The sequence below is a fragment of the Poeciliopsis prolifica genome, unplaced genomic scaffold (genome assembly GCF_027474105.1).
Source record: "Poeciliopsis prolifica strain line A6 unplaced genomic scaffold, Auburn_PproV2 SCAFFOLD001, whole genome shotgun sequence".
NCBI classification, from domain to species: Eukaryota; Metazoa; Chordata; class Actinopteri; order Cyprinodontiformes; family Poeciliidae; genus Poeciliopsis; species Poeciliopsis prolifica.
In genome coordinates, this window is record NW_026562376.1 from 14,701,487 (window position 1) to 14,724,941 (window position 23,455).

General features: G+C 39.5%; 1 protein-coding gene and 1 long non-coding RNA gene across 2 annotated transcripts; both read right to left on the reverse strand.

The window, feature by feature from the left end:
* Nucleotides 1–834: 834 nt before the first annotated feature.
* Nucleotides 835–13,251, reverse strand: tmem86a (transmembrane protein 86A). Its single transcript, XM_055031948.1, has 3 exons — nt 13,066–13,251; nt 7,184–7,448; nt 835–6,179 (listed from the first exon to the last, which is right to left on the reverse strand). Exons 1-3 carry the CDS (start codon nt 13,237–13,239, stop codon nt 5,752–5,754), a joined length of 867 nt encoding a protein of 288 aa, XP_054887923.1. The 5' UTR covers nt 13,240–13,251; the 3' UTR covers nt 835–5,751.
* Nucleotides 13,252–17,281: 4,030 nt separating this feature from the next.
* Nucleotides 17,282–19,165, reverse strand: LOC129361208 (uncharacterized). The gene is made up of 4 exons (XR_008606136.1): nt 18,762–19,165; nt 18,131–18,180; nt 17,872–18,029; nt 17,282–17,407 (listed from the first exon to the last, which is right to left on the reverse strand). It is a non-coding gene; the product is annotated as an uncharacterized LOC129361208 (long non-coding RNA).
* Nucleotides 19,166–23,455: the final 4,290 nt, after the last annotated feature.

Below are 23,455 nucleotides of genomic sequence, written 5' to 3' on the forward strand. Positions count from 1 at the left end.
TAAATGCAAAACTTAGTATTTGAACTGTGGTTTCATTGAATAAAGACAAAAAGTCAGCCAAGCGAACCCGATCCTATCTGAAAAACTAATTACCTCCGGTCCTAATAACTGGGTGCACCATTCACGGTGGGAACTGCTATAATCAAGATTTTGAGATTATTGCCAATAACGATGTATTTTCGGCCCACTGTTCACTGCAGAAGTGTTTAATGTAAACTCCATTAGAGGGGTTTTGAAAATGAACAGCTTCAGGTAACAACACAGTTTTGCAATGTTTTTTTGTTGTTGTTAATGTTTCTGTTCTTAAATGTCTTTCACTCTGGGCGCAATATGTTGTTTTTGGGGATGTTTTAGTCTGATTCATGAAGCTCAATTTAAGTGATTTTTTGTTTTAGTCTAGTTGATGTGGTTAACTAAAACTTGATTTTGTATTTATTCAGTTCATCTCTGTCTCAATTTTAGTTTGATGACGTGAAATACTTATGTGGGTCAGATATTGAAAAACAGAACAAATATGTAAGTGGCAAAATAGTTTTTCACATCGCTGTAAATAGAAAATGAGGACATAGAGCGAGAGTGAGTGAGTCCCTGGTTTCAAGGGTTAAAGGGTGCTGAAAGCAAATTTTCCACCTCAGTGGGACAACAGAGCGCAGCAGTTACCAGAACAGAGCTTTCCGTTGTCCTCCGGCCCTTTCTGCCATCACGGCACTTTACCAGCTGAGGACCAGCAGCTTCAAACAAAACACAAAACACTGCAGTTATAAATATCAGCTGACATTTTCAATGCAGAACCTCTGGTTTCCAGGAAAGAACAAAGCCCAAATGACATTATGCTGAAGTTGCATTGCAATTGCATTTATTTCTCCAACAGATATTCACATTCATTGCAGAGTTTCACAACAGCAAACAAATTATATAATCTCCACAGTCATGGGGGAAAAAAATAATAAATCAATCTCAAAGTGAAAATCAAGGACAATAAGTAAACTGTAAGAAATGATGCATGTTTATTAGCTTTGATAACTAGTTTTGTTTGTTTGTGGAAATAAATATTGTTGTACACAAAAAACAAATGACCAAATTTATATTTTAGGTTCTCACTTTCTGGAACTGAAAGGATAATACTTTAAAGGAAGTTGTACACATCAGGGTTGATAACACTTCAAAATATTTTTTTTCTTCAAAGAAAAAAAAATATTCTTTTAAAATGACTTTTCTTTTTTTAGTTGTTTTCTAGCAAAATAAAAAAAAAAGTATGTAGATTATACTTGAAATTGATAAGGTACTGAAAAAAAACATGTCTGTTGTAAGATCAAGTTTTAAAGACTGGCTGGCCTTACCCTAGATATAAAAAAGTGCAGCACACAGCAGCTTGAATACAATTTAGATACTTCTCATAAACCTGTACTGATGGTGGGGAACTATCACCATAAAACCTCTGAGTGTTTAATGCTTCAATCACATGGAGAATGTACTCAATCTGTCATGCAGGAGTAGACAAAAAAACTTTCCAGCTTATTGTATCGACTGTCACCCACTGATGGTCATGAGCACAGTGCATTAACAGCAAATATTTCAAAGTAAAAATTACAAGAAAATTGATTAAACACAGACAAAAGAGAAATAGAAACTCAAAGGATAGCATTTTTCAGAACACGTATTTTTTATAATGCAACAGCAATTGGTTCCAGCTTAACTCAGACCAAACGCATTCAGACTCTCCCAGGTCTCCTTTTGTCTGTGCATGAAAAGCTCAGAACAACAGCGTTGTTGACAGAGCAGGGTAAAGTGATGCGCCTGCTGGTCTGCCACCTGTGGGGGAACAGGATGGGAGCTAACCTGATGGATGGGGGGAGACTCTTCCCGCTGTGTGTCATATTTCAACGGCTCGCCTTATTCTAAGTGAAATGCCGCTCAACAATAACATTCCTGGGGCAAAGGACGGTCATATGCAACGCTGAGCTGGAGACAAAAAGGGTGTTTGATATGCGAGATCCAGTACTATAAACAGCTTCTTGTTACTTCTGCCTCGATCAAATATACAGTGCCTTGCAAAAGATTTATTACCTTGATAAAAATGTTCACGTTTCATGTTGCAACAAGACACCAGAGTATTTTATTCATATTATATGTCATAGACCAAAACAAAGTAGGTTATGATTCTGTGAAGGTGAATCGTAATTGGTTTTCTACATTTTGATCCCACAAAAAATATACAAAATGTGGTAAGCATATACATTTGGCCCCTTTCACCCTAATATAAAATCCATTCCAGTTAGCTGCCTTCAAAGGTGATATTAGAAAAGTGATCTTGCATCTGAAGGTCTCGGAGGTTTGTCAGAAAACATTAGAGAAAATCTTGGCGATTGAGGAGAAGACTGGACAGGTCAAGGATAAAGATGTGGAGAAATTTAAAGCAGACTTTAAATTGCATGAGTATCTCCAAACTTGGGAGAAAATGGGAGTCTACAAGGCAAGTTGGAGGGTCCTGCAGGAGGCTCGTTCTCCCTTCATACGTCAAATAACCAGCAGCAAAGCACTGACCCGATGGGGTTGAATAGAAGTTGATGGCACAATTTTCTGATTATTTGTGATCACTTCCTTTTTCAACTAAATCCCAACAGCACAGCTTTCTGTTTGTCAAACACGTCAAAAATCCCATCAAAACATACTGAGCTTTGTGGCTGTTATGACAAATGTCAAAAGGTTCAAGAGGTTTTAATACTTTTCCAACGCATTTGATGACTCAATGAAAAGGATTTCAACAGAACAACTCAACCATGACTATACAACACGCTCTAAAAATACTTGTTCCAAAAGACATATGCTTCCTCAAGAATATTTTAGGGATACTTCAGTGAATCGTGCATCTGGCGTGGGACCATTCCAGAAGAAGGAACAAAAGTCAGACGGCTTTTTTCTGGCTCCGCACAAACAAGCAGTGCTTACATAAATTGCCCACACACTGAGGATAAATAAGACCGCCTGGCTTAATATTACCAGCCCCCTCTTGGTTCAACTCGAGACTGTACGCTAGAATCATCTGTGTTATCCATCTTCTCTACTTCCCTTCTTTATTCACTCCACTTACTCTATCTTATGAGGACGGAGCAGGCGGACTAATGCATGTCTTCTAGTAGACCTCTGATAGCTTCTAAGCGCAAAGGTTTATTTTTATCAGAGTGGAAAACTCTGTGCAAGAACTCTGCCATGCCGGGAGGATTAATTAAAACATGGAACACAAGACAAGTGCTCATATGTGCAGAGCAGTGAAAGAGATCAGCAGACAAAGCAGAACCTTAGTGCTGACAAATGCACTGACACGGCAAAAGGAGATTGAGGAACTGTCTGATAAAGCAGTGATCAAAAATGGCTGCTGGGAACTGGTGATTTTCATTGTTGGCATCTGTCTGCAGATCTCGTTTCAGTGGCTCGTGTGATGCAAACAAATTTTGATGTGCGTGTGTGTTTTTGATGATACTGGCAACTCTGTGGGTCATTGACCCAGAATGAGGAGCAATCACTTTCCATGCCTGTTTATAGCGTAAACAGGCATGGAGGTTATTCCATGTCAGTCTTTGTAATCCTCTCGGTTCCTAAAGCATATTCTTACAGGGCAAAATGTGATCCCTTATTAGTTCAGTCAAGTTTTTTCAGGACTTCTGAAATGCTGACTGTGCAGGTGCGGAGAATCTCCTGACAGGGCAACTATTGGTTGAGCTCCCAAAAAATTTTAATTCAGTTAAATCAAAAATACTTTGTCTCTCAAGGAAATTAACTTAAACTAAATTGCGGGTGGACAGGGTGATGGAGGGAGTTAAATTCAAGATAATTCTGGAAGAAAACCTCTTAGACCGGTTGTAAGAAAATGGACGTTCCGAACGAGGAAGAGAAAGCTGGTAGAGAAATACGCTAGAAGACTTTTACGACATACAGTAGATATGTCCTTCTTTGTGCTAGTCTGTCACATAAAATCTATCCAAGATTCGTGGTTGTAAATATGGAAAATTTCAAGATAGTAAGGCGCTGCATCATAAAGCAAAGTATGTCCAGAAACAGAAAAAGTAAAGTCCAGAGTTTGGATCTGTTCAGCCAAAACTAATCAAAACTGACAGATTCTGTAACTTATATAACACAACTACAGTTAGAAAGAGGAGCGAGTAAAAAGAGAGAGTTACGAGTCTTTATACAAATACTTGAACATACCCAGTGTGTCTGCTTCATCTGTCGGGTCGCAGTACTTGAGCTGAGTCTGACTGCCCCTCAACAGTTAAGATGAATACACTCACACTGTAAAAGGCGTGCAAAACAGAAGAGTTAGTTCAGTTGGACAGTTCAAAATAAAGTAACTTAAAAGGAACAACAGTGGGAATGAAGGGGGAAAAAAAACTATGATTTGTCTTGCCGAGAATAAGCTGTAGAGGACATTTCAGAGATTTCCTGTGTGAAGAAAGAATCTGGAATAATGGGATAACTGTTCCCTTGCACGGCAAGACGCTTTCTCTTGTCTCCCTGTTTCTGCCAAGCCTACCCGCTCCTTTTTGTTTACGCGTTGCGTAAATCTGTGTGCGCGTCGTTCCGAGTGAGTGAATGCCTTCACAGTTGCAGACTCTGCTGGCAGAGTTTATTAACGAAATGAGTCCAGCCAGCGACAAAGCCCTTTCTTTTTCTGTTTTCATAACACGACCATAAACAGCACGGGTCAGCTGATTGAGTCAGACAACAAGTCCCCCAAGGAACCTGCCTAATAACTAAACCAGCATGATGTGTTGGTGTAGGGTACGGTGCTGTTGAAGGTGTAACTTCTATAGGCGATGCATGTATGATGAAACATGTTGCACCTGCAGGGCCAATTAGATCCTAAAACTGAAGGATTGAGCTTCCAAAAACAACATGTACTGCTCATCTTATTTTCATCTAGTTATTCAAAGGGGTCTTAAAGGAAGAAAAAAAATACTCTTCATTTAAGCAGACTCAGTCAGAGTGTAAAGACCATATCTAACAAAAGGAAGAGAGGTTGTTACGAATTAAAATGAAAGGTACTGCAGATAATTAATTAAATAGGTATGTACATGCCCTTAGCTCCTAGATTAGCACCCTTAGTGAAGGGGGACCTACAGCCACATATAAGGGCAACGGTATAAAAAATATCCCTTTTGGAAGAATTTACATGACTAAAGCAAAAACAAGAAATGCACTGGTAAATTATCATAATGGACCACTGAAAGTACAAATGTGTGGCTTTACATCTGTATGGAGATTGTGCATCAAAGCACTGTATGGACAGTGAGGTAACAGTGTAAATCAATCACAAAACTGCAAACACACACTCACAGAAAATCACTCTCTCATACACACTACTTGAAGGTGCCCAGGAACGTGCTCCCCTTAAATCAACCTAGTTGCAAGTAAATTAATGCGTTCTATTGGAGGATATTAATTCTACACTTGCCTTCTTAATAACTTGGTTGAGACACAGCATTTTTTAAGGTTTGATTGCACTCGAGAGAGACTGGAGTAATACTACAGTATCTTCTTTATAAAGAGATACATATGAGACTACCATACTAGTGGGATAGCAGGGAGATTGTCGTGTAGTAGATCATTTGCCATGTTAACAATTGTGTGGGAGCGCCACACCAAGATGAAGGCTGGGGGTTTGAGATCTGGCAGTGAGGTGTGTCCATGGTCACTCAAGGCCAGAGTTGGAGACATCTCCCCAGCCTCGTGTTTCCTGGAGACCGTGTCACCTCATGTTCTCTTCCGGGAAACCTCCGCATCCTGGCACTCAACAGCGGACAGAGCTATGAGCATCTGGGCGGCGTAGTAGGTGGCCATGATGATGGCTCGGGAGTGTGGCACGGGAAAGCAGAACTTGTTGACAGCGATGGTGAGATCAGAGACCATGAAGAGCACGGCGCCCAGGCAGGCCGACAGCTTGGTCCAGGTCCAGAGGTCGTTGGCTAGCTGCAGCCCTGCGATGGCTCTCCAGCCCATGAAGCCAATCAGAGCGATGTAGACGGCCACCAGGTAGGTGAAGGGTCCGGACAGGTAGGGGTACAGCAGGAGGTAGCATAGGGCGGACACCGCAGTGATCACCAGGCCAGCGCGCACGTTTGTTGGCTTCATCCCAAAGGCAGATGAATACAGGATGTGGGTGATGGCGAACATGAGAAGACCTGCAAGGCATAGAAGAAGCAGAAGAATCAGCACTTTCAACAAAATAGAAAATTGCAGTTTTGATTGACTCAGTCATAGACTCAAATACTGAGCAGAAATTTGTGGAGTGTGGGTGCTTTTTTAAAACACCGTATTTTATAAAATGCTGCTGTTGAAATTCATGTGATCACCCAGTTTTGATTTCATTGCCAGTGTATATTTTCTACAAGGAAAAAAATCAAAGCTGGATTGTATCTTCTAATCATGCAGTTGAGTGACTCACTTTACTGGGTACACAGGAAAATGTAAATAAACTTCACCTATCTGCAGCTTCTGAAATGTGAAGATGCTCTAATTTTTTTTCACTTTTCCATCATTGTTGAGTTGATTATTTGTGGGCTGGAAATAAAGTGGACCACCACTCAGCATTCAAAACTGTTAGACCTTGGTAGAAATATTTTGCTGTTCACCTGGGGCTTATTTTTCCTTGCAGCAATCTTTAAAGCAGTGTTCTGTCAAACTGAAATTTTAATCATCAAGATAAAAATGTGGCAAACCAGTGAGACCAGTCAAAAATACAGTTTTGGTTTCCTCCATGTTAATATTTCAGACAAGCTTCATTTTCAGTGTCACATATCTGGTTTTTCTTATATGCACTCTTTATTTCACTTAGCTGGTTTTCTACTGGACTTCGGTCTGATGACTGTGATCTGTATCTCAACTGGTCAAAGCACATATTTCCAGTAAAGGTTCCAGTAGAGTTTGGCCAAGTCTAAATATCTTAATGTTTGTAATGATGGGCTAATTTTCAAAATCTGAAATCCCTCTTAAATAACTGGTTTGTTTAGACTTGCTGACCCCAAGATCTCACATTTTCAGGAGGTTTTCTAAAAGTGGTCTTTAAAGCTTTTTTACAAAAAGTTTTCAAGCGTTTTACAGAGTTAGTAGTTAGCTGGCAAGGAATCATGCCTGTTTTGCAAGCGTATAATCTCTGTTAAAAATATATTACAATTATTCTTCTCACCGTGGACGAAGTATCCCTGCTCCTGCCAGATGAGAAAGGCATCACCCAGAGCTGAAAAGATGAGACCAGCCAGAATCTTGCGGGCGCTGGAGTGAGCACCGAGGAAGCTGAATCCATGAGCCAGCAGAAACACCCACAGGCAGAAGATGGGCAGACATTTGATGAGGGCACTGAACCAGGAAGGGCTCGAGGTGGGCAGCCACAGAACGAAGTAAACACAGGTTGCCTTGAAGAACGGCACCAGTTTGGGACCTTCGCTCTTCACCTGGAAGGAGATTTAGCATTTAATTATAACAGAAGCAGCTAAAGCACTTTTTTTTGAATGTGACGTGCAGAAATTGAACATTTTTTGTCAAAAAAATAATAATTAAAACATATCATGGGTTGGGTAGAACGTGATTAAGTCATGCTTGGTTTGCATATAATTCATACTAGACATGCACGTGTCTTGTTGCTTAGCCTAAGAGGTAAAGGGGAAATGCAAACCTAAAAGGGAAATGCAAAAGTTTACAGCCACATGCCACTGACTCTAAGTAATCTTTTCTTTTTTTTTTTTGCCATACAAGTTTTTCAATCTTCTCCTTTTATCACTAAAGTTCTTAAGAAACATATTCAGTCTCATGTTCCAGTTCCCTAATGCATTATCAGTCAGATTATTTTTTCTGTTAAAAGAAAAAAGGCCCAGCAGGATTAAAAAGCGTAGACCATAGAATGTTCTGGGAATTATTCTCAAGCTAGAGCAGCAGACAAACACGAAGTGGAAAAGTCATGTTGAGAGGAATAGGAATTAAGTGAGGGTTCACTGAAGCAGAAGTAAGGAGGATAAAAGTGGAACAAAAAAAAACAGAGAGGAAAGAAGGGAGAACAGTGCTTGTGAAAAATGATTGACAAGACAGGGCAAAAGATGTTGATTTGTAAAAGGGAAACTGCAAGAGTTCAAATAAAGGTGAAGGAAAAGAATGAGAAAAGAAGGACCAGGAGGTCTTTCAGGGTACGACTACAATATATGAGGAAGGTTTATCAGCTTTTAAATGGCATCTGGGGGAAATAGGAGGTGAAGACGGGAACAGAAAGTGAGAGACTGAGGGGTTACTGTCGGTCAAACAGCCTATTCTCCCAGAGGAAAGAGAGGACATAGATTGTGCAACACCTCAATACAAAAGTGAACTAAATTACACTACAGGATGGAGTACGATATCTGAGATCGCCCTGGTGTGTCTGATATATCCAGCAGCCAGCAGGAAAACAACAAGGAACAGGCACACACTTTATCATATGTCCACAAACATTCCAGAGCAAAATTTGAGAAACCAGCATGACGCTGACACTTTGATTAAGAAGAATAACAAGGAGGCATATATGTTGTACATAAATTTATACAAATAAATAACACTGTCTTTTCAGAGTTTTAGATCAAAACCAAAAGCCGACTCATTACTTCAGACTCTTTGAAGAAAAAGAGGGATGAAGAAGCTTAAAGGTCCTTGAAGCAGGACCTTTTATGCAGCTTATTACTTCAGCTACATGGGCACCAGCCTTTCGAGATGCTTAAACTCAGGTTGTAAAATATGCCGTTACACCAGCCAGGTCTGCAACCTGTGACTCCAGCAAATAAATTATCCAGTCATGGCAATATGGAACAAACACTCAGGGAGGTTGGTGATAGCTAATTCATGCCATGAAGAATCAGGGCAGTTCTTAAGACAAAAAGAGGTCCAACCTAATAGAGAAAGGTGTACCTAATAAAGTGGCAAAAAGCGTTTTATCTCTCTGGACTAGAAAGGGTGAATGATCATATCTAGAATTTCTTATTTTATTTTAAATAAGTACAATTCTGTGCTGAAACCAGTTATTTAATTATGCTGAAATGGACATTAAATAGTTTTTATTATAAACAATGATATTTGAAAAGATCTAAATGGTAGGTTAAATATCTAAATTGTAGTTTTTCCTATCAGTTCTTTTAATTTTATTTTTTGAACTTCAAATTTACAGAATCAGTTGAGCTGCAATTTTGCAGACAGAAGAACCCTGGAACAACTTGTGCATTTATTTGAAATATTATCAGATTCCTGGAAAAGAAGGTGAAACAAGTCACGGGAGCTAAGTCACATCTCAGCATTATGCACTTTTCCGTCCTGTGTGTGAGAGTCCATGTAGTGGCTACCAAGGCCAAAAGGGAGCCGATCGGAGGCATAAACAGAGCCAGTAGTATCAGACTAGCCAACATCACCACCATTTTTATCATGTGTCTGTACAGCAAAACCCCAACATATTCATGTTGTGCTGTTTGTCATTCATTAATAAGCAATAGGTAATAGAGTTTTGCTTGAGATCGAATACAAATGTATGTGTTTGGTGTTAAAAGGGTGAAAATATAGTTAAGAGAGGTAAGATATTTAAAAAAAAAAACATTAATAAAATTAATGAATATGAATATCTGAGAAGAATTAAAAAAATATTACTTGCTAAAATACAAGCAGTATTTTATATATTTATATTATTTTTCTCTTGACTGATCTCGCTTTTCTGTTCCGAGATTCCGGTTAATACTGTTGATATTGTTGATACCGTCTCAACGTGAATATCTTAAAGTTCATCGAGACACAAAGTTTGTCTAGCTATAGTTTTACTTTCCATGAGACATAAGTTTGACTGTGCGAACACTGCGGCCAGAGAGGTATTAATGACAACTGTTAGTCCTAATTAGACAGTCGGCTGTTAACTTCCTTAATTTAGAAGCGAGCAAAATTAATTTTTTTACTACTATGTAGACGTTTGATTAATGACACAATAAAATGAAGTTTGTTACTGTGCAGAGGTTGCTTTGACACGTAAACCTCCATCCATATTACTAGAACCAGTGGAAAATGTTTTTAAAAAATCTTAAAATAATTTAAATTAAAGTTATCTAATAGTGTGATCAATTTAAAACAATAAAAAAATGCATGTACATTTATTTAATAGGAATTTTAAGATGTGCAGCATTGATGCACCTATTAAAATGTACATGCATAGTGATTGTGTCAAAAGTTATATATTTTTACATGACAGGATTATATTAAAAGCATAAAAAGCTTAATTTATTTCAAAGCCTGTTTTATATATTTACCAGGGATGTCAATAAACATTAATCTGCATGGCAAACACCTGTTTCCCTGTTGACTGTTGAACCATAACACTGTTAATGATTGGCTTGACCGTTACAAGAAAGTCATGGGATATTTTGGTGATCAAAGAGGTGGAAAGACCACACAAAGTAAAAAATATCCAATAACTGAGATTCATATTTCTTTTTTCCTGATATATTTTCCAGACATGTGCAGGTTGTATTTCTCAGGCTACATGAAACAACAAACGATGCAGGTTACAAGTTAAAAAAATAAACAGAAAACCTAATGACACAAATGAAAGTTGTTGACAAACTGTTATGTCCATGAGTAATTTCTCTGAGATCTGATTTAGCCTGGAAGATTTAGTCCAGGAACAAACAAGCAACTATCATAGCAGCCAACACATACTAGACGCACTGAAGTGCCAAATAAGATCCATCCAGGATGGCGTCTACCCAACCACTGTGGGTATGTAACATGATACACCGAAATATTTAAAGACACTCAGACACTCAATCTGGAAGAGGGCAAGCGTACAACAAGAAAGAACCTAGCAGGCACAGCTGGCATTTTAATATGACAATGCTCATTTTCCGAAAGACCAATTCAATACAACTAACACTTATTACTTTTATATTAGAGAAATGTAGAAAATCACCTAATTAGATCAAATGTATAATGATGGGCCTACAAAAAGTATTTCTTGGTGACGGGTGAAAATATTTTATTTTTTTTATGAAATTGTGTTTGATTTGATGCCATCTGCAGAAGGACAAAAACTTGATAACTTCCCTTATGAGCACACAACAGTTGGTTTGGCAGATGGTGCCGAGCATGGCAGTGTTTATCAAAACCTAGTTTAGAGACAGAAATAAAAACAAGGGCAAAAATGTAGGTTCCTTTGCACACAAATGATACAAATGATGGCATTTATGGGGTAATAAACACCTTCGGATGTTTCATTTGACTTTGATACTTTTCATTTTAAGAGCTTAACAGATGCAAAGCTTTGCAAAAGTACCAGTTCCCCTTGATGTTTTTCCCCAATTTGCTGGAACCACAAACATGAATGCACACTGTAAGTAACAAGTTAAAGATGATTACTTGTACCTATGTATGTCTGTTATTTAGGTCAAATAAAGCAACATATACATATGAAGTGAAAGGAAAATGACTCAGAGTTTTTGGCAGTTTTTTTTTTTTTTTTTTTAGAAATAAAAATATAGACTCTGGCATCTCTAAATAAAAACTAGTACACGTAACAGCCCACACAGGTCAGTTAGCACATAATCCTGTTGTATTGTGAGAACTTCGGACGACTTCAGGAGAACACTGAGTGAAAAAATGATCATGAAGACAAAAGAACACAACGTAATACAAAGTTGCAGAGAAGTTTAGAGGTAAACTGAAGGCACTGTGGTCAAAGGGGACAAAATTTAAATATTAAAAAAGAAATATTAGTAAGGGCAGGAAATGTCAGACATAGGAAGATGGATGGAGCTACAGTTCTGTTTAATCCTTAAAAGTAAACCTGATTTAAGCTGCATAGGACCTCGGACTGCGCCGGAAGTTCGCCGTACAGCACAATGACTATAAATAAACAGCCAGAATTGAAACAGGATGGTTTACATCAAAGCTTATTGTGTTATAATAGTGCATTCCCAGGCCTGACCTTCATCCAGACTGGAGATTTGAAAATGATTTTCAGAGGCACTCTTGAACAGCTCTGGAAAAATGAGTCTCTAGATGTTCGATGCTTCCCCAGAGTACTGAATGCCAGGCATTTACTATGTTGTTGTTTTTTTTGTGTTTTTTTTGTAAACAAGAAAACAACAAACACCATTTATCATTATCCTCCCACATCAAAATGACGCACCACTTAAGAGTATTTGAAATTAAGGTTAGACGGATAAAAACTGACTACTCTTAAGTCGTGTGAAGTTTTTACGAGTAGATTTCCCTTTAAAGGCTCAGAAAACGGTTTCAAGGGATTTTCCTGGAACTGCAGTTCCTAGTTTTCATGGGGAAAACCGCCAACCTGCACAGCATCGTTATCACTCAGGCAACTCGTCTGTATGGCAGACATTCCTCCACACAGGCTCCCCTCACACATCGGGGTTCACCACAGGCCAAGACACCCCACACCATTCTTCAAGGCCCCTCCAGGCGGGGTAACATTTCATAGAGACTCTTTCAAAGTAAATTATTCATGAGCGTCTTATTTATTTATTTATTTTTTTGTTTGTTTGTTTGTTTTGGGTTTTTGTGTGTGTGTGTGTCAAAATAAAACGACTTCCCGGGTTATGTCGCCACGGAGGAGTCGACGTACAGCTGTGCTAAAAGCAGAGGAGACAGAAGGAGAGCCATATGCGGGTCCTGCTTGGCGCATGCGTTCACTGAGGGGATCCGGGAAAGAAAATAAGGCAAAGAAAGGCTCGACTGAGTCACATGATGAGGCGCTTTCTTTCCTTTTCAGTCGGGGCTCCCTTCTGCAACATGAGCAATCTCCTCAAAACTGACAGAACCGCCGCAACGCCGAAAAATGACAAATGAAACAGATACTAGGGGGAAAAAAACAACCAAAGTTTCCGTATTGTGTTTCCAGAACACATGCAGGAACTACATTTCTATGATTATTGTTGTTATTATTAGCGATTAAATAATAGTCCAGAAAGCACAGAGAATGTTTCGCTGTGGAAAATAAACTGACGCCGCTTTTCTTCTCCCTACGTGACTGTTTAAAACGCCGGTTTTGACGCCGATACTCACCACTGTTACCGGAGACACCATTTCTCCCCCGAAGCTGTCGTGTCGGCTGAAAGACAAAAACTGTTTAAGTATATCTAACCGCTCTTTTAATTCGCCTGGACCTCCTTGTTTGCGCAGCACTGTCAGAGGGATGCACGATTGTTTTTGTCCTCGATCCTGTGGGCGGCCCAACATCCCGGAAGGAGGGAACAGAAGCACGTTAACGTGAGCAGGCCTGCGCATTTTGACCAATAGGGGCAGAGAGTCGTGGTAAAGTGGGCGGGTCCAGTCGTTAGAGACGTCCTGATTGGAGGAGTCAGGGTGGTATTTACATATTGAAGCAGATGGTCTTTATTTACATTTTCGGAAATTGAGCTTTTCAGCGTCAGGGGCCGAGCTTATAGTCGATTTTGTAACACAATCCTTAACTATGATGGACTAAATCGGGTCAAAGAAAGATTTCAAATGGACAAACCCATCATAGTGCCATCCCCATGTTTCGCAGAGAGGATGTTACCCGCTACACATAACGCTTTGGCTTTAGGCCAGAAGGTACTTTTTTGTTTTGTATACATGAACACAAAACACATTCTTCCACAATACTTTACCACATGACTAATCTCGTTGTTGTTAATTTTCCAAAAAGGCCAGATTTATGTACCGCATCACTAAAAATCTCTCAACAGGTCCTTCCACCCAAGTTGCGCAGCTCCCCCAGAGTTAATATGCACCTCTTGGCTGCGTCTCTGGCTTATGCTCTTCCTCAGCCTGTCACTTATAATGAGGCTGCTCCCAGAACTAGCATCTATATGCATTTTATTGTGCATGTTCAACAAGAAAATATAACCGAAAAAGGCACAGATCCTGTTCTTCCAGGTATTTTTTTTCCTCAACATTTAGTTTCAGCACAAAATGTCACACAAGAAAACCAATTAGAAACAACTCCCTTCCAGTCAGTAGTTCTCTCCTGAACAATTACCCTATGATACCCATGCAGCTGACTGTAAGTCACCCTCCACCACAACACAGCTTACAACTTTCCCACAGCTAAATCCATAACCCGTCTGTTGTTTCCTCTGTCTTCATGATGCTGTTTGCATACTAATGTCCTCTAACTAACTTAAGAAATATTTACAGTACAACTGTATTTAGCCACAGAAAAAAAGGATGTGAGTGGAGGGAGTTTCAGGTTTATTTTATGGCATCCTGACAGTGACATGACATTATTAATATTAAATATCCACTTCACGTACCTATTTTTTTTTTTTTTTTTTTGCAAAGTTACAAAGTGTTCCACAAAACGATTAATGGAGAAAAGATTATCAGCAAAGAGACTGCATCTGACTTCAGGGGTCAGATTTTTAGATAAAGTGGGCCCTGTAACAGAACTAAATCCATGCTCCCTTTGTCTCAAACTGTTACCTAAATACTAACAGGAAGCTACCTGTACATCCCCCTGGTTAGGAGAAGAATTTGATAAGTCTGAAATGTATTTAGGCTGTTGCTGAACTGAAACAAGTGAAGACAACATTGAATGAACTCATTCTAGCAGATTTCAGAGATCAGTGGCAAAAATGGGCTTAACTTTGTGTTACCAGTCACAAAAGTGAAGCTTAAGTGAGTGAATAGATGTAAGTGTTCTAGTCAATGCCTTGAGCTGCTTACAGGTTTATAAACAGATTAATCTGAAATGTGATTATTGGGAAAGTAAAGAAGCAAAACTCATTTCAGACCCACAAATCGGCTTTTTTATTTATTTATTTATCCATTCCCCTAATCTTTGATTTATCTATTATTTATTTTCGACAGACAGCCCTGGGCTTATCACCCATTGACGTAGAAATGGAAACAATTTGATAAAGTTAAGCCATATAAGGAGATTAAAGAGACAAAAGGTAGTTGGAAGTTAAAACCTCAAAGGTATTACACTCTGCACTGCAGAGTAGAGAAAAATTGCATCATTTCCGTCAGAAAACAGGTTTTATGGCAAACTCTGCCCCCTAAAGTCGAATACAAATTACTGTTCGGGAAAAACTTCAGAAACCTGAGGAAACAAAAGACAAATAAGAATAAGCTGACCTTTCTTTTTTCTTCACATTTTGTCACATTGCCAGAAAATAAATAAATAAAAGGCCACACATTTTAATGTTCTTTAATGTAATTTTGTGTAGTAAAAAGCTAGAAATTTAAACAAACAACTTTAAACTGATACATAAATATTGTTAGCTGTATTCCATTGCAGCTTGCCTCGCGAGAGTATTGATGCTCCGTGAACTTTTTCTTTTTGTCGACTTACGGTCACAGACTTCAGTCCAAATACATAAATAGAGTGCATTGCCTAAATAATAGGCGATGTGCTGTTGGTTGCATTCCAGTCAAGCTTTTCCAAAATAAAGCGGTTTGTGAACATATTCATATTCTTTGAATATTTTGTAATTTTCCATTTTACAATTACAAATGTCAGTCTATTCTTATGGGATTTTCTGTCATAAATCAACTAAAATGGTGTAGCACCCCAGCCAGCACACCTAGGTGGGCCCCATATGGGATATAAGTGGGCAGGCAATATGGGTCCCAAAAGGGTTTGTCCACGGTTTCCATGGTGGCCCCACATGGGTTTGCCCAAGTAGATTTTAATGGGTGCTAACTGGGTTTTCAGTGGGTCCCACATGGTTAACTCACATGAAGCCCATCTGTGGCCCACTAGGGTGCTGTCAGGAATATTTACGTGGGTCCCAATTGGGTCTGAACTGGGCTAGAATATGGGTACCAAGTGGGTTTGTCCACGGTTTCCATGGTGGCCCCACATGGGTTTGCCCAAGTAAATTTTTATGGGTGCTAACTGGGTTTTCAGTGGGGCCCATGTGGTTAACTCACATGAGGCCCATCTGTGGCCCACTAGGGTGCTGTCAGGAATATTTACGTGGGTCCCAATTGGGTCTGAACTGGGCTAGAATATGGGTACCAAGTGGGTTTGTCCACGGTTTCCATGGTGGCCCCACATGGGTTTGCCCAAGTAGATTTTAATGGGTGCTGACTGGGTTTTCAGTGGGTCCCACATGGTTAACTCACATGAGGCCCATCTGTGGCCCACTAGGGTGCTGTCAAGAATATTTACGTGGGTCCCAATTGGGTCTGAACTGGGCTAGAATATGGGTAACAAGTGGGTTTGTCCACGGTTTCCATGGTGGCCCCACATGGGTTTGCCCAAGTAAATTTTTATGGGTGCTAACTGGGTTTTCAGTGGGCCCATGTGGTTAACTCACATGAGGCCCATCTGTGGCCCACTAGGGTGCTGTCAGGAATATTTACCTGGGTCCCAATTGGGTCTGAACTGGGCTAGAATATGGGTCCCAAAAGGGTTTGTCCACGGTTTCCATGGTGGCCCCACATGGGTTTGCCCAAGTAGATTTTAATGGGTGCTGACTGGGTTTTCAGTGGGTCCCACATGGTTAACTTACATGAGGCCCATCTGTGGCCCACTAGGGTGCTGTCAAGAATATTTACGTGGGTCCCTATTGGGTCTGAACTGGGCTAGAATATGGGTACCAAGTGGGTTTGTCCACGGTTTCCATGGTGGCCCCACATGGGTTTGCCCAGGTTGATTTCAATGGGTGCTGACTGGGCTTTCAGCGGGACCCAGATGCCTTAATCCTGTAGGAACAATTCTCATCTAACCTGGATGTGAATTACATTCATAGATATGCAATCTTGATCAACAATCCAAAGTCTAGCTTAAAACGTGTTCAAATAAAAAAAAAAAAAAAAGAGATGAAAAATTTATTTTGCTCAAGGCTTTTATTTAGTAATTTAAAATATTGTCAGGAGTTATTTTTTACCTCACTACAGCAATTATTAGAACTTCATTAATACTCAGGGAATGGTGCCACAAAAGAAATCTGCAATTATTCACGACATCTTTGAAAATAACAGAAGCTAGTTTACTATAACAAACTTATAAACAGATCTATAAATATATATCTATAGATGCACACAAATAAAGACACCTACATATTTTCCTACAGGTCTATAAATGTATACATCTAAATACTATCTATATAACTTTATACACGTATATTCACATTGATACACACAATGTGAATATACACACCTATATAGATCTTTCACAATACATTTTTGTTAAACATTTTTAAAAAATAACCTACATGCCATATGCATGCTTAAATTTGAAATCTCTCATACTTTACTGAAACTGTCCATCTTGAAAGACCTCCCAACCTGAGTTTGAACTGGCAGTCTCTCTAGTCTATTTCCACTTCCACTCGGGCTCCAGTAAACCACTTCGAGAGTCTTTGCTGTATGCTTGTGTGATTCTGTAGATGGATAATTTCTTTTAAGTCCCCTGAAATAACAAGCAAAGGTAGAAATTGTATTAGTGTTTCATTTTAGCACAATGTAACATTCATGAGATTTGCATCTCCCCCTTCATGGGGCAAAAATGCTTGCAGAGATATGCCATAATCAAAGGACTCTTGAGTCATCATTATTATGTACAGAAACTATATTCTTACTGTAAATTTAAAATATATCCATCTATATAAATCAACTACTAGGTTCTATCGTGGTTTTGTGGTTATTTTAATATTGTTTGAAATGCAAACAATATTACCTTCAAATTTTTAAGTTCTTAACAACAGTGAAAGAATACTGTTCAAATAAAACCAAAAATTGAAGACTCAATTTTTAACCTAAAAACATTACTAAAAATAACAAACAAAAGCATAAAACAACCAAAATAAATTAACATATGTTTAAGAAAGAAAAGTAAAAAAAAAAGTTACTCTGACAATAAAAACTGATATTTACCATACAAAACATCAAAGAGACGCAGGTCCAAGAGCTTGTTTCCAATGTTGGCCAAAAAGGTTGAACTGGACTTCCAGTTCATGGGACATGAGGAATCGCACAGCTGGTTGTATTGTGTCATCTAAGGATGCTCCTCCAATTTCTGTAGCCATGGCAACCTTAAGTACAATGACAATAACAGGACAACATTTTGTTTTTGTTCATCAGTTTGTCATTATATCACTCTTATGTGCTTAATTTCACTAACATATTAATCTACCTTTTTCAAATCATTATAAAGTGATCTTCACACGCTGATCCTCTTGAAGCCTGCAAAATATATATTTTATTAGTGCAATATAACATTTAGACTTTTCAAAAAAATAAAAAAATTAAGGCAAAACAGCCTTTGTATAGATTAACTACTGAAGCCTTATATTGTAAACACTGAACAGTTTTGCAATTATCCTAATTTCTTTGTTAACGTGACAGGACTAAGACAGTAGTATTACTCTTAAGAGAAGTTTAGAAAATCACTATAAATGTAACTAATAAAGCCTAAAACATTGCACATATAAAAAAATTAGAGCTACAATTAAATATAAGTACATTTCACATAACTGCTAGCTAAATATTGCAAAAATATCAAAAAGAATTTCTTCATCTTTCAATATTTGTTTCAGGCTTGGCCACTGATTGACATGATGGGTTTCAATTTACGGACCCACATGCAGTAACCACACGTTGGATAGGGATGAGTGAGTGATTTATTTACAACAGGACAAAATAAAATCTATTTCCCGGACATCAGCGGAAGGGTGAGGACCACTCGACCAGGTTGGCCTGAAACGAGAACTTAGTTATGACGGGCTTAGAATGAGTGATCGGAGGGGAAACAGGAACAGGCTTACTTCGGTGCGGGTTAGGGAGAGAGGGTGTGCAGCGGTTCCGAAGGTAAATGCGAGGTGGGAATGGAAGAGAGCTGGAAGCTCGAAGGGTGGAGTGGAGGCAGTGGAATCGGCGGAGCGAGCAGGCAGGTATTCACTGGTGAGTTCTCGAATGAGGCGACAAAACCCCTAGGATCGAACAAACACAGAGACCAGGTGACTTCTAGTAGACACAGAAACGTTCTCAGAAAACTGTTCACAACAGGAGAGGCCAGAGTGACTACCGGTGTATGCAACCATCTAGCATACACCAGTAGAATCTTCAGTCAATCTAGCGTAGACTGAAGATTCTGCTGCTCCTCCACCTGTGCCAAGCTCCACGGGCTCCTCACAAAGATCCTCGCTGAAATAAGATGCGACACTCACATACACACAGGAACCCTGACACTGATGACTACTCTAGACCAACACAATAGCGGCAGATTGAAATAAACTATGACATAACAAAACGCTTTAAAGTGTCACACAACAATTAAAAAAAGAATTTAAAAATATGAACTACAATGCCTTCATCCTATTTACAAAAAACCTTTTAGGCCAATATACTGAAACCACATGGGCCCCATATAGTGTTCCCATTTCTGTCCCATGCCCGGTTAGCCCACGTTAATGCTGAATTGGGCCCATACATTTAACCCAATTGAGCCAACAATATGAGTCCCATTTCGGTTAACCTTTTGAGCCTCACGCAGTTGGCCCAGATAAAACCCATGCCCTCTTATCATTACCTATATAGCCCAAAGCTAAACGATTCATGCAGTTTTATTGAAAAAAACGACAATAATAATCTTGCATGGGGTCCCAGCCAAACCAGCCTGAATCCATACATGAGACCCACCCATGCATGCTGATGTGACTGTGAGAAAGATTAAAAGCCCAAGTACATAGAATGAGAGCACAATAGTTACTCTTTTTAAATCATACAAATGGTTTTATTGTGTCCAGACACTTTGTAACAACCTCTGCTAGCAACATAGATTCTTCAGTGAACCGATTTCATTCTGCCTCGTTGGCGCTCAAATGAACCAATGGCAGCTCAACAAATAGAATGGCGGCGGTATTTGAAAATGGTTTGGCCCACAACGCTGCGTTTGAAATCTTGAAATCGGTCTGCACTAAAATCTGCTTATTGTGTGTAGCTGTGTGTGTTAGCAATATCAGAAAAAGTATCACCCTAAAGAAAAGCAAAATAACAATACAATTAAGTCTCTTTTGGGATACTGTCGTCCGATTTGTTACGAGCAACAATTTTTTTAACAAGCGATTTAAAATCTCTCCCTAAAATTTGGTACTAGGTAAAACAGAAGAAATGTACTTACAGATTCTTTCGTAGATCAGCCAACAGGCAGACTCCGCGCCAACGGACTGATGAAGAGAACAGGCTTGATTTTGAAACCGCATATCCATCCGCGGGTCATTTTACGTTTTCCAAGAAACACAAGATTAATTTTTGAGAGTGCTACATCGGTTTAACAAATGTAAAACCGATGTAGCAAAAGTTCTCAATGTAAATAAATACATTTCGTTGTCCTCCTTATTCAAATATGTTTTGGAACTATTTCTTCAGTGGATGTGTAAAGTGCCTACCGGTACTTCAATTCACCAACCTTTATTGGCAACGGTGCCTCAGAGCAAACAATGAACAAAAAGGTAATTGGAACCAAATGAATCATTAACAGAAATGTTACGTTTTTTTTATTTTTTATTTTTATTTATACTGATGACTTGGAAAATGTTTGCAAATATATGAAAAAACAGATGCTCAAAATTTTACTCTTGTCTCTCACTTGCTAATGAGTTTTGTTTATTTTCTAACATTTTGTGATATTTTTCACAATGGTCTGATCTGAACTATTTGTCCAAATAAAAATTTAAATCTTGCTGCGAACAGGCTGCAGTAAACTCTATGGATGTCTAAACATCCAATTGATAAAAAATAATAATAAAAATAAAATAAAAAGTTATTATTATTAAAAATAAAACAAGGACTAAAGCTCAACCATGACCACTCTTAATTTTGAGTAAGCACCAGAATATGAGTTTACGTATATATTTCAAACAGATTATTTCTAAAAAATGTTTTAAGACATTCAGACTGCAATAATAAAATGAAAAAAAAGTTAGGGGTTCAAAGTGTAGCAAGAGCAATACTGAACTGGCTTTTGCTTTGACATACAGTGAAAAGTTTGAAAGTGACAGGGTAACCACATTGTCGATTAAAATGTTCTACAATTTTGTCCCATTTAGACCATGAAAAAAAGTACTAGGGGCTACATTTTCCTGCCCAGGTCCAACCCATGTATGGTTAGCCCATGCTCATGTCATGTTAGTTTAATGTGGACAGCCCACATTGGGCTTCTCATGTGGGGCCCATGATACTGAAACCACATGGGCCCCAAATAGTGTTGCCCATTTCTGTCCCATTTCCAGTTAGCCCACATTGTTGCTGAATAGGGCCCATACATTTAGCCCAAATGGGCCAGCCATAGGGGTCCCATTTTAGTTAACCATATGTGTCCCATGAGGTTTGCCCAGATAAAACCCATGACCACTCATTACCCATATGGCCTACTACAAACCCAAGGGGGGCCCACTCATGCGTACTGGCTTGGAGACTGGACTGGACTGTTCTAGCATAAAATAATAACATGAAAAAATGTTAAGGTTCAAAGTGTGGCTAGAGCAATACTGAACTGGTTTAAAAAATAAAGCATTGTAGAATATTTTTAATGTTTTAATATCCTGGTCCTCTGGAAGCCTAGTGTTTGTAAATGAGCCAGGCATAGATATCACACAGTGAACATGTTTTAGGTTCAAACATTAGGAAGACATGGATGTTCTGTTCTATCAGCAAAATATATCCTTGGGTGATCTCCAAGACGAGGTCACCTTCGTCCTGGAGACCTCGACAATGGTCAAGGTCACCAACCTTTACTATCGTCGAGGTTTCCTACAAGGAAAAAATTAAATTCTACAATTTACCTTACATCAACTCCATTAGAGGCCAGCTGAGTAACAATTGCCTTGGCAAAGACTATAAAGCTGACATCTCGGGTAATTCTTTCCAAGTTTTGAGAATCTTGCTCTTGCAGCTTTTGCTTTGACATACAGTCAAAATTTTGAAAGTGACAGGTTAACTACAGGGTTGGACAATGAAACTGAAACACCTGGTTTTAGACCACAATAACTTATTAGCGTGGTGTAGGGCCTCCTTTTGAGGCCAATACAGCATCAATTCGTCTTGGACAAGTATGGGGCCAAGGGAATGCCATGATATGGCAGCCCACACCATCAATGATCCACCCCCATGCTTCACTCTGGCATACAACACTCTGGCTGGAATGCATCTTTGGGGCTTCTCCACACCGTAACTCTCCCGGATGTGGGGAAAACAGTAAAGGTAGACTCATCAGAGAACAATACATGTTTCACATTGTCCACAGCACAAGATTTTCGCTCCTTGCACCATTGAAACCGACGTTTGGCATTGATACGAGTGACCAAAAGTTTGGCTATAGCAGCCCGGCTGTGTATATTGACCATGTGGAGCTCCCGACGGACAGTTTTGGTGGAAACAGGAGAGTTGAGGTGCACATTTAATTCTACCGTGATTTGGGCACCGTGGTTATGTTTTTGGGATACAATCCAGGTTAGCACCCAAACATCTCTTTAAGACAGCTTCATCTTGCATCCACAGTTAATCCTGTTAGATGTGGTTCGCCATTCTTGGTGGTATGCTGACATTACCCTGGATACTGTGGCTCTTGATAATCACAAAGACTTGCTGTCTTGGTGAACAATTTGCCCTCTTTTGAACTCCAGTATGTCCCAAATAATGTTATGTGCATTGCAATATTTTGAGCAAAACTGTGCTCTTACCCTGCTAATTGGACCTTCACACTCTGCTCTTACTGTTGCAATGTGCAATTCATGAAGATTGGCCACCAGGCTAGTCCAATTCAGGCATGAAACCTCCCACACTAAAATGAGAGGTGTTTCAGTTTCATTGTCCAACCCCTGTACATTGTTCTACAATTTTGTCTCATTTAGGCCCACTTAAAAAAGGACTGGGGTCTACATATCCACACCCAGGTCAACCTGGGCGTGGATATGTACTGACCACACTGAACCCACAGTGGGTTCAGTGTGGTCAGCCCACATGGTCTCCCCATGTTGGGCCCATGACATGAGCCCATGCTGATGTCATGTGGGTTCAGTGTGGTCAGCCCACATGGTCTCCCCATGTTGGGCCATGATACTGAAACCACATGGCCCCACATAGTTTTGCCCAATTCTATCCCATTCCCAGTTAGCCCACTTAAAAAGGACTGGGGCCTACATATCCACACCCAGGTCTAACCCATAGATGGTCAGCCCATGCTGATCATGTGGTTCAATGTGGTCTGCCCACATGGGCTTCCCATGTTGGGCCCATGATACTGAAACCACATGGGCCCCATATACTGTTGCCCAGTACTATCCCATTCCCAGATAGCCCACTTAAAAAAGGACTGGGGCCTACATATCCACACCCAGGTCTAACCCATATATGGTCAGCCCATGCTGATGTCATGTGGGTTCAATGTGGTCAGCCCACATGGGCTTCCCATGTTGGGCCCATGATACTGAAACCACATGGGCCCCACATAGTTTTGCCC